Source organism: Saccostrea echinata, unplaced genomic scaffold, assembly GCF_033153115.1.
Source record: "Saccostrea echinata isolate AGI-Se365-2 ecotype Australia unplaced genomic scaffold, CSIRO_AGI_Sech_v1 ptg000042l, whole genome shotgun sequence".
Taxonomy (NCBI): domain Eukaryota; kingdom Metazoa; phylum Mollusca; class Bivalvia; order Ostreida; family Ostreidae; genus Saccostrea; species Saccostrea echinata.
This window is the reverse complement of record NW_026889791.1, coordinates 5,802,769-5,815,145: the sequence shown is the minus strand read 5'-3', so window position 1 is coordinate 5,815,145 and position 12,377 is coordinate 5,802,769. Positions and strand designations below refer to the sequence as shown.

The 12,377-nt window shown below is 33.1% G+C and overlaps 1 protein-coding gene across 2 annotated transcripts in view; it reads left to right on the top strand.

The window, feature by feature from the left end:
• LOC133200990 (C-terminal-binding protein-like) overlaps nt 1–12,377 on the top strand; it is a 120,710-nt gene that overhangs the window by 95,151 nt on the left and 13,182 nt on the right. For both annotated transcript variants that reach the window (XM_061336796.1, XM_061336797.1), the window contains exons 8-9: nt 3,627–3,758; nt 10,237–10,407. In XM_061336796.1, the coding sequence (XP_061192780.1) occupies nt 3,627–3,758; nt 10,237–10,407 (303 nt within the window). The remainder of the gene's footprint in view (nt 1–3,626; nt 3,759–10,236; nt 10,408–12,377) is intronic.

The following is a 12,377-nucleotide window of genomic DNA, read 5'->3' as shown; positions in this document are numbered from 1 at the left end:
TTAAATAATTCAAGCAAAACGTAACATTTTAACCCAAACAAGCACTAGTAGTACAGACGGAATAAAAGCAATGTGATTAAGTTCTAAATCTAAGGAATGTATACAACTGAAATCCATCGCAGCTCATTGAAGCTGAGAATACCTGTATTGAGTAACACAGAGTGAGTTATTCTTATCCTTGAAGAAAGTGTGCTATACTGAGGAATAGTTCCACTTGACTGTGTTTTAGGTACATTGGAATGTTAAGATTTGCTCTCCCCCTAATGTTTCTTATATCAAGAATGGAAATGCATAAAATATAGATGATTTAAGGAAAATACACAAACCTATTAAATATTTTAAAGAGTCTTTGAAAAGGCGAGATTTTAAAACTATAAAAATGTGGCACCAGGTGGATTCGAACCCTCGACTTTAAAAAAGTACCCATGGTGTGAATAGTCAGCGCTTATATCAATTAAGCTATTCTGACTTCAAGAAAATGATGTATAAATGTGAAACAGATTGTCAAAATTAAGTTTCCTTATTTTTGGGAGGTTTTTTGTGAATTTCGACCCTAGGGCAGGGGTGCCCCTAAAAAGGTCCTATCTTAAATTATTCCTTACATCCCAACCTATCAAAATATCAGTTTTATTTAGGGGCAGGCCTGCCTTGAAGGACTTCTAGGCCAAAATTCGTGCAAAAATTGACACTTTATACAAATTTGAAAAAATTAGACATGTACGGTAGAAAACAACTTATAAACAAGGATTTTAAAATATGTCACTTTTTCTGGGAATTTGTTCTCTCATATAGGTCAATGCTTTTGAAATTGTGATTACATCCGTATTCATTGTTCCTTAAAGCTGAACACACTTTGTAAAAGGTATTTGTCCGCCATATTTGATTATAAACTCGCTATACCTGAGGGCCCATATCTTAAGCCGCTCACTTAGTCACTGTTCAGTGTAATTAGTCATCACCGGTATAGAGGGACGCATGCTACACAGCACTTGATAGCGCAAAAATAACTGTGTACTTCTTCTAATGCAGGAGAGTAAGTTATCGAAGAAACTTACAACAGATGCACAGGTCAGTGCAGTGTACAAACAAACACAAATACACCTAACTGCAATAAAATGTAAACAAAGGTAATGTACATGTAAGATAATCAGCACGAACATTCCATGCCGATACTCATGACAATAAAGCAGTCAGGTGTAACGAATGCAAAGGGTATATCCCAGTGCTGTTATCGTAGATATTATGATCAAATATGGCATATGTTCAGCTTCTAAATAGTGAATTTTTAAATGTATATCTTTTATAGTAATAGTTTTATGACAATTTATATTAAGTCTGATATGATCATCGGCACACGGACAGAATCCAGAATAATTTACATGTGTAACTATTCCAATTGCATAAGTTTCTCTGGTAATATGTAAAACATCAAACTTAAATTTATACGAGTGAAACCAGAAAAAAAGAATCTTAGTGAAATGTCAGTTTTTCATGTAAATAGCATCAGAGAAAAGGGATTGGTGTCATAGTTTTCAGTGTTGTTGAAATTCAGTTTGCTGCAAATGACGTTGTCAAATGCATTAGCTACTACCTACATTATAAGGTAACCTTTCGAAGACTTAAATTAGTGTCTGATAATGAAAAGAAAATATGAACAGCAGTGAATTCAAATGAGTTCCTCAGTCTAGAGTGGTTTTCCACTAAAAAAAAAAAATGAAATGCTAAGAGACCCCTGTTAAGCACACAGGGATTGATTGTATGTTGTTTTACGTCCCATTCAAGAATTTTTCACACATATAGAGAAGTCACCATATAGGGTGAGTTAACCATGCATCGGACACACACCTTGCTTCAGACAACTTTAAGCAATAAACTTTCATTGAACCCGAGTCTCCCCATGTTTTTACTTGTTTCTGTCTTAAAGGTGAAGATTTAAACTTTTTATTTATGCCGATTTTTATTTTCATGTTGTGATAAAATTGCCACAAGAATGGCCTTGAAATTACATCATATTTTGCATCATCAAAGGGGAGTAACCAGAATTTTACAATTTTGCAATTTTTAAAGGTGTCGCTCTTTTAAATAGACCTCAAGGGAACGAGTCGAACCTAGGTAAAATTTGTCAATGATTGATAATTTTACAGAAATTTTTCAAAAATTTTACTTCAATGTTTGTATAATTATAATTTTTAGAGTTGTTTTTTACTAGTATGTTTATTTCACCGTACATCGGACACAAATTAACCATGCATCGGACGCTTTCCAATGCATGGGTAATCACTTCCATTTTCATATTTTCATATAAAACCCAGATGACAGCTATTTTTTACGGAAATAGATAATAAAAAATCTAAATTTTAAGTGAAAATACAAGATATCGATATATGACGACTAGAAGTGAACTCAATTTATTTCTTTAAACTAGATGATGATAATCCACGAGACAAAGGTGCGAGTTGCCATATTACTAGCATTGTAAAGCCTTTCTAAGGCGATGTGATGCACCTAAAATCTCTTCACATTTGTGGATCGAAATAGTCATTCAAATTTAACTAGAAGTTTAATTTTTTGATAAAAGATAAAAATGTTTCGATATCACTAATTTTAAAGCACTGAGATTTAGGTATTATATTTCTCTGGTTTAAATACCGTATGTCCGATGCATGGTGAATATTTTCCGATCTATGGTGAATTCTGACTTATTTCGAAAAAATTGGGTTTTAATGATATTTTCTCTATAAATAGCACACACATACTACATGTTAAGTTCCATATTGATAATATTTGGTCAGTAAGGATATCGCTAGAACTTGTTGAAGTGCGAGGATGTCCGATGCATGGTGAATTCACCCTACTGGTGAAGGGCTTCAAATTTGGATCTTTATTCAGCACTCAGGGCCATTGAGCAGTGAGGGATCTTTATTGTGCCAATGCCTGCTGTGACACAGGGCCTCGGTTTTTAAGGTCTCATCCAAAGGACCCGCAACTTTCTCTTCAAATTGCCGAGCGCCTGGTGAAGGAACAGTTGCTACCTATTTTTTATTGACTTAGGTCAGTCACAGCCAAGATTCGAACTCGTGGCCTTCCGATCATGGAGCAAGCACTGTACTGACTGAGCTACCATGACGGTAGCACACAGGGAAGTACCTTTAAAAAGAAATGATCAAGAAGAGACCTAAATGACGCTTGCTTTTGTGGGATGATGTACATGTACACATGTATGCTTTATTCATTTTAACAGTATTTTCTTATGAAACTGGAAATTTATGATTAAAAAATGTTGCTTTTTACAATGACAAGAAAAGAATTTTAATTTAGCATAGAGAAACTAAAATGTTTTCCCTGTCTACAACTTTTTGGACAACCCTCGTATTTTCAACTAAAGCAGTTTTGATTTTTCAGAAATCCACAAGTCCAAAAGAAAACCCTAAGTGAACCTTGTTCTTTGTTCAAATCTTGTTATGTAATTATGTACTTCATAGGAGTAGGAGAGTCTTTTGAAGAACATCTATAATGGTCCTAGTTTAATAAGCTATGGTTATTAATAAATAGCATTACTGCTTTTGGAAATATTGTTTCATACCTCATTCAGTTTGTCAGTTCTCCGTCCTGTATGTTTTTTCCAGGTGCATTTTTGATTAACACTGCAAGGGGAGGCCTGGTGGATGAACATGCCCTAGCAGCAGCATTAAAAGATGGCAGAATTCGAGCAGCAGCATTAGATGTCCATGAAAATGAACCTTTTAGTTTCTCCACTAGTAAGCTGCAGTAACTTTCTCCACTATTAGTTGTAACATTGAATTTTAGCTCACATTAATGAAGTCTAGATGAGCTTATGCTTTAACTTGATGTCAGCATCCCAATACGTTTGATTTCCATTAGTGAACTCTTCAAAATTAGAGGCGCGTTTGGTCAACCTCAATCCAATTTTAAATGTTAAGTGCATTTGTCATTCCAATTAAAGAATAGACGAACTAAAAGACGTATGTAAGAGAACAAGAACCCTAAATTTATCATCCATTAATAAAAAATACGACATTTCCGAGGCATGTGTATTGTATTTAAATGTACGATACGATAAATAGATACATACAATCAACAATAGATATAAATTGATATCGTTGTCATTTCTACTCTTAATGTATATAAAGTCCACAACAATAATATATTTCATCTGCATTTTGTTAGGATTTGTTCATCGACATTCAACTGTTTATGTTACGTTTGTCCGAGAAATCCTGCAAGATTTGTACATTTTCCGACTTTTTCACAAAAGAGCGCACTAAGAAGTAACACTCTTCAATAGTGGAAAAAGAACGTATTGATAAAGTTGTAGGAGCAAGTACATTCCCAAGTAACTACATGTACTGTGTGCACCAAAAACTTTTTTTCAGCACTAGCCCATATAGGGTAGTGATTGCTAGATTTTACTAACTACAGTAAAACTCAGTTTTAGCCAGTCCTGGGGACCTGCAAAATTAATATGCTATATCCATAATTCCTTATATCAATATAACGAATTCGCATAACTTTATAAAGCGAATTTGCAAAAATAACACGTTTTCCTTCAAGTATTACTACCGAATATGTTAGGGAATCAATTATTACAAAACATACCTTGGATAACTAACTAATTTTTATTATGAATTGAATTTTGTATACAAATACTTACCAAAAATACAGTCAGTTCAATAAATCAGATTTTGATATCTTTAAAAATTTGTTATAAAAGATGTAAATTTCATTAGGGCTCCGCAAGGATTTGCTGGTGCCCTATAGTAATCAATCTGTCTGTCTGTCATTCTTCCATCCATAAATTTTCTGTTTTTTTCTAATAACTTTTTTTAGGGTTGACCAATTAAGTTCAAATTTGGTATGTTGGTTGAATAGGCAGTAAGACATATTTTGATGCTAAGTTTGGTTCTCTGTGTCATCCGGTTTGGAGCTGGGGTGGTGGGGTAGATTCCTTAACTTTATATAAGAATGAATGGGCAAAGAGAGATAACTGCTGAGAATGTTCCTATTGTAAACCATGAAAGCTGCAATGAGTCTCTTGGGATTAATTAACTTTCCTCTTGAAGAAAATCCAAAGCATTTATCTTTATCTGTCACATTTAGATTAACACTTCAGTCTGCAAATAAAGTTTGTTTTGAAGTTAAGGTCAATTCTGAATGATGTTTACATTCTCTGAAATGTGGATTTAAATAATGTGCATACTTATTTTGGTAAAATACACAATGAGTTATTAATTTATTGAATTCTAAAAACAGGATATAGATAAAAATATCTTTTTTTATTAGCTCTTCTGAGCAAAAGGCTCAAAGAGCTAATGCTATGGCCATTTGTGTGGTGTGCATAAACTTTTTAGAATATGGGCCATAACTCAAGAAACCCTTGGCCAATTATTGTCAAATTTGTCACAGGGTATCCTTGGCCCAAGGGCTCCTTTTTGTACTAAAACTAGGGTTGTGACCCTTAAACAAGGGGAGATAATTAGGAAAATAGAAACAAAAGTACTGGTTGCTAAAAAATCTTCTTCTCAAGAACCACTGGGCAGATTATCACCAAACTTACACAAAAGGATGAGTCACAACATTTTTTCTTTAATTTTATTCTGTGACCACAATAAAATTTTCATATAATATGTACCATAAGTTTTTGGGTATATGTCGATGGGGTGTATAGGTAGAAAGGCTCATTTTCAGCCGTAATTTTTAAAAAATCCTTAGATAGGATGAATTCGGAAGATAGGACGAGGCTTTGTTTATTGATTTCTAGAGATTTTTATGTAGATACTACGTATCAGAACATGTAAACCTCTTTAACTTAACCCATGATATTAACGTATTGAGAAAATAAAGTAGTATTTTTATGAGTACAGTATTTTAATAGTGTTTTATACAAACTTAGTTAAAACTTCCTTGAATTGTGATATGAGGTATTTTCTCCAACTTGCCTGTTCAATGCCGTTGTAGTTTGACTCTGTCGTTAAACACATAAATACGGTAGTATAAAACAGCTATAATTAGGGAAATACCCAAATCAAACAATAATCATTTCCATTCTTTTATTCCGACATTATTTACCGGGGTAAAAAATTAACTTCGATGACCGCCATTTTTATATTTTCTTGTCCAGGGATTTGCTAAAACACGCAAATGATTATTACATGTAACAGTGTGCAAATGAAATTAATCATAATATTAACATGCTATAATTTTGCATGAGATGTTGTTGTAAAAAATAAATTTAATTGAGAGTACATTCGCAATTTAACAGTCATCAAGAATTTCACAGTTTTGTTTGTTCAATGATGTATAGCACTAATACCCCTGTAACGGCACGTGGATCTGTTAATCATGCCCCGCAGGTGTTTTAACCAACACAGGTGTTAACACCTTTGTGTACACAGTGTATATCCCTTTATCTGTCAGACAATTAAAATTCTATTAGAAGCCAATATTTGTATAATTCAGTGTACCCCTTGGGTATGAGGAAGCTTTCAATTCTATCATTTAAAAAAATATTTATTTTGTAAAACAAAAAAAAATGTGAATAAAATATAACGTGTCGTGAATAAATGAATTTATAACTTCCAAAAACGTATAATAGTATATTCAAGATAAGTTAGTTTTATTATAATTAATGAAGATATAAAACAAAATAGTTATTAATAGTGGTATATTGGTAAATAAATTTAGGAATGTACTGGCAACAATTTACTTCACGCATTTTACATTTAAATAAATATCACAAGACAATGAACAAATATTTAGGCATACTATTTCAGTTAATTGTTACAAATAAATAGTAAAAAAAGATTACAATTGCGATTGTGAAAACTCTTCCACATTTTAAATTTTGATACGGCTGCGGTTTTCTTTTTAGTAAACGATTGCGACTTCCAACTTCACAAGATGGACACAGCATGTTGTAAATATACTTTGAGACATTAATTACTAGACGATATACCGGTAATAAGTTTTTTTGTACATCGACAGATATTTTATGGATCTTATTTTGTGAGAAATCAATGGATTAAATATTTGATTCTTTATTGTTTATTATTTTTTTCTCGGTAAAATAATTTTAAAAAATACGAAAATGGCACAGATTTGCTTTAAAATTGACGTAAATATCACTGATTTGGAGGCATTTTTCGTAAACTTGAGCCTTAGATAGGTCGATTCGTTAAATAGGATGACCCAAGCCATTCTGAGAAAAAAAGTATCATCTTATCTTCCAAAATTTACAGTATTGTTTTGATTTTAAAGTGACATTTGCTACTTTACAACAACAACAACAACCCCCCCCCCCCCCCCCCAAAAAAAATAGATAAATAAAAATAAGCTTCAGCTTTTTTTTTTTCAATGTGAAAATCCAAGAGAGTTCATTTTGTTTCATTATTTTACCTGGTAATTGATTAAAAGTAAAGTATTATTACTTACAATGTTTTATTTTCCCCTTTAACACTTAAAGATAAATTCAAATAGTCTTTGAACTTGAAAGCATTTCAAAGTTTCTGCTCAAATGTATTGATGATAATTAATCTACAATATATCGCAATATATTGCAATATTCAAAGTAAAATATTGCAATATGGTTTTCGCTTGCAATACCCAACTCTACAGTATAGGTATAAAAGTGAAAATAAGCTGAATAAGTTACAGAAGAGAAACAAAATTAAAAAAAAAAAAGCAGAATCAGGGAATGATAACTCAAAATAATGACATTAGATAACTATCATTTTAAAAATAACTTGTTTCCATCATGTCTCTGTTAAAAAAAAACTGCAAATATTTCGAAATGCCAACTATTGTGTGACTCTTATGCATAAGAGTACATAATTTAACCACTGTGGTATTTTCCACTAAGGAATGCAAATATCTATGTGCTTTTAAAGTAGGTCACAGGTTTGCTGATATCATTAAATTTATATGATTTTGGTGACTTTCTTGTGCACATTTGATTGTGATGTCTCATTGAAAAAAAATATGCAATGCTTTTTAGCTCACCTGAGCCGAAGGCTCAATTGAGCTTTTCTGATCGAAATTTGTCTGTCATCGTCGTTGTTGGTGTTTTTGTTGTGACCTACTTTTTGAACTTTGCAGGCATTCGAGTTCGAAGCATTTTGGAGGTATCTTTTGGACATTTTAAGGCCTATGATCATAAAACTTTGTAAGTTGCTGCAGCTTGGGTCCTCAAAAAATGTCAACTGAAAACTAGGTCATTGTGACCTACTTTTGAAATTTTATGGCTATGTTTAAATATTTTGGGTACTATTTGGCTTAAAATCATCTAACTTTGTCAGGTGATGTATCTTGGGTCCTCAAAGTAGGTCGACTTAAAAGTAGGTCCCTGTGACCTACTTTTCAATTTATTTGGCTATAATTAAATATTTAATTAAATTAAATATATATAAATAAATATATATAAATAAATTATATTTATATAAATATATATATTAATATATTTCAGGTACTTATTGGCTTAGAATCATTAAACTTTGTCAGTTGATGCATTTTTGGTCCTAGGAGTATGTCGAATGAAAAGTAAGTCATCGTGACCTACTTTTGACAATTTTTGGCTTTAATTAAATATTTCAGGTACTAATTGGCTTAGAATCATCAAACTTTGTCGGTTGATGCATCTTGGGTCCTCGGAGTACAAGAACTGAAAAGTTGGTCACTGTCACCTACTTTTGAAATTTTATGGCTATATTTAAATATTTTTGGGTACTATTTGGTTTAGAATCATCAAATTTTGTCAGTTGATGCATCTTAGGTCCTTGGAGTACGTCTACTGAAAAGTAGGTCATTGTGACCTACTTTTCAATTTATGTGTCTATAATTTAATATTTGGGTACTTATTGGCTTAGAATCATCAAACTTTGTCAGTTGATGCGTCTTGGGTCCTCGGAATAAGCTGACTGAAAAGTAGGTCAACGTGACCTACTTTTCAATTTATATGGCTATAATTAGATATTTTAGGGTACTTATTGACTTAGAATCATAAAAACTTTGTCAGTTGATGCATCTTGGGTCCACGGAGTAAGTTGACTGAAAAGTAGGTCACTTTGACCTGCTTTTGAAATTTTATGGCTTTGTTCAAATATTTCAGGCACTAATTGGCTTAGAATCATCAAACTTTGTCAGTTGATCCATCTTGGGTCCTCAGAGTAAGGTGACTGAAAATTAGGTCACCCTGACCTACTAAGCTGACATATGAATATTTTTACATAGATTTACTTCATATCATCACTATCAAAGTAAAAAAAATCGGAAACAATGTCGTCTGGACCATTTAAAAGTTATTTACTTTTTTAAAACGAAATCTGCCTAAAAAAGAGTCAAAATGAATGTTTTACCAGTAGAAAACAATAGAATAAGGTCGAAAATGTTATGACAACAATCGCATGTTTGAGATTTAATTACAAAAAAGGATGTTTTCAGGTAATTTTAACAGTCTTCGACAAATCCCGGGAGTCCGAAGCCCAGGACCTGGTAAAATTGGAAGCGGGCATGTTGAAATTACATACTTACAAATTAAATAATACAAATAACATTAAATTACTAAATGTCTGATTTTTCATTTAAAGTTTTAACAATAGTTTATACTACCGTGATTTCCAAGGAACTCTTTTGCAAAGAAGACACAAAAAGTATACACGTTGAAAACAATACATGACTTCCAACATGTCCAAGGAACTCTTTTGCAAAGGAGACACAAAATGTGTACAGATTGAAAACAGTATTAATGGCGAGACAATAGAACGATAGAAATAGATATCGGATCATTTCCTTGACATGAAAAGGCAAATAAGAATAAAATTACTTGATAAAATTCTGGGCATGTAAATATTTGTTCGGGCTAGCATAGTAAGTGGTTAAACCTGCACGAAGGGCATGTACTGAAAAAAGAAAAAAATGGCGAACACTGTTTTAAAAGGTCTGCAACCCCGTGACCTACAATAAATTAAAGCCCATCTCATGTATTTGTTATGATAAAAATGAAAATATTTTTGCTACAGTCACAGTCAACATAAGCTGATTTATGTAGGACTGGATCAAGATATTAGTAATCTGTATATTCAGTAAGTGGTATTTTTGTGATACATTGACTGATACAGATCTAGAGATGCCTATGTATTTCTTGACACTATGAAAAAAAATTGCCTGTCTTTTTGAGTGATTTAATGCCATATGTTTTAAATCTTATATGATTTTTTTTGTCAGGTCCATTAAAGGACTGTCCAAATTTGATCTGCACCCCTCATTCATCATTCTACAGTGAGCAGAGTGTGACAGAACTTCGTGAAATGGCAGCTGGGGAGATCCGAAGAGCAATTGTTGGGAGAATACCTGACAGTCTACGCAATTGTGTCAATAAGGAATATTTTTCTACTGGTATGTAATGGTGACAGAGCTGAGGTATAAGAACATGTATAAAACAAGATTTGTTTGTGAAACACTGATGCCCCCGTATGGCAGCTTATGACGAAGGTTAAAGTTTCTCAAATGCAAGTCAAAATTCAGGCCAAAAGATAAAAAAAAAATGTTGGTACCCAAAGAAAGGTCTTGTCACAAGGAATATACCTGTGAAATTTGAAAGCCCTAGCTGCAACTGTTCAAAAGTTATGGCAAAGGTTAAAGTTTTTTAAAAATTACCCGGTAAGTAAAACGTCAAAGTTGTTGGTATCCAAAGGAAGGTCTTGTCACAAGGATTACATATGTGAAGTATGAAAGCCCTAGCACCAACCATTCAACAGTTATGGCGAAGGTTAAAGTTTTTCGAAAGTAGGTCAAACTCCTATGTCAAGGTCAAAGGGTCAAAGTGGTTGGTATCCAAAGGAAGCTCTTGTCACAAGGATAATGTATGTAGGTATGAAAGCCCTAGCACCAACAATTTAAAAGTTATGGCCAAGGATAAAGTTTTTCAAAAGTAGGTCAAACTCTTACGTCAAGGTCAAAGTGGTTGGTATCCAAAGGAAGGTGATGTCAAAAGGATTACATGTGTAAAGTATGAAAGCCCTAGCATCAACCATTCAAAAGTTATGGCCAAGGTTAAATTTTTTTCAAAAGTAGGTCAAACTCATAGGTCGGGGTCAAAGGGTCAAAGAGGTTGATATCCAGAGGAAGGTCTTGTCACAAGGATTACATATGTAAAGTATGAAAGCCCTAGCTCCAACCGTTCAAAAGTTATGGCCAAGGTTAAAGTTTTTCAAAAGAAGGTCAAACTCCAAGGTCAAGGTCAAAAGGTCAAAGTTGTTGGTATCCAAAGAAAGGCCTTGTCACAAAGAATACTCATGTGAAGTTTGAAACCCCAAGCACCAACTGTTCAGAAGTTATGGCCAAGGTTAAAGTCTCATAAAATTTTGCAAAAGTGGGTCAAACTCCAAGGTCAAAAGGTCAACTATGATGGTACCCAAAGAAAGGTCTTGTCACAAGGAATACACATGTGAAATATGAAAGTCATAGCTCCAATCAATCAAAAGTTATGGCCAAGGTTAAAGTTGACAACAGATAAACAGACAGACAGGACAAAAACAATATACCCCCAGGATCTTTTGATCCGGGGGCCTAATTAAAAATAAACTACAATTTTTTTTAGAATAAAAATGAATTTCTATCCCTATTCCAATTCACTACATGCTCTGGACAATGTGACATTGACCTTTAAGACTTAAGGCTCAGTCACACCTTACAAGATAACTATAGCCACTAACCAAAGAGTTAGGGGTCTTACATAATTTATAATTTTATATATTTTAATATTACAAGATTTCCATTTCTATTTTATGCTATATGTACAGTTTTCTAATTCATTCATTTTAGCATTTAACAATTAACACAAATAATATGTCTTACAATTTCAAACTTAAGCAGATGGCTTGTTTATATGTCTTGTACATAGTTATCTAGTCTTTGAAGTCAATTTAGTTAATCCCCTGTTCAATTATCTTTTGTTACCCTGAAGACAGTATAGGTGTCACAGTAATGAACACTTTACCTGTCCACATCACTCTATTGTAAAGATGTCAAACAATCCAGAGTAAATTAAATAATCATTCAATTCCCCTTAAGGCAAAGAAAATATTTTATCTAAAGAACAAAGAGATAATCTCAGAGTAGTAGTAGTTGAGCATTAGAGTGGTAGTTCAGTAGTAAGAGAGTAAGTAGTTAAGGCTAGAGCAGGCAGCTAGCAGACCCAGTTTTACATATGTATATAATGTACATATTTCTGTAATAAAGACTGGAAAAGGAATTATCTTATGTCTTAATCCTTGACGGTTCTATGTCAAGGACAGTAACAATGCCTATGGTTACTGCGTGACTGAGTGTTGAGGCCAGGTGTGCACATGTGTGCAGTAGGGTGC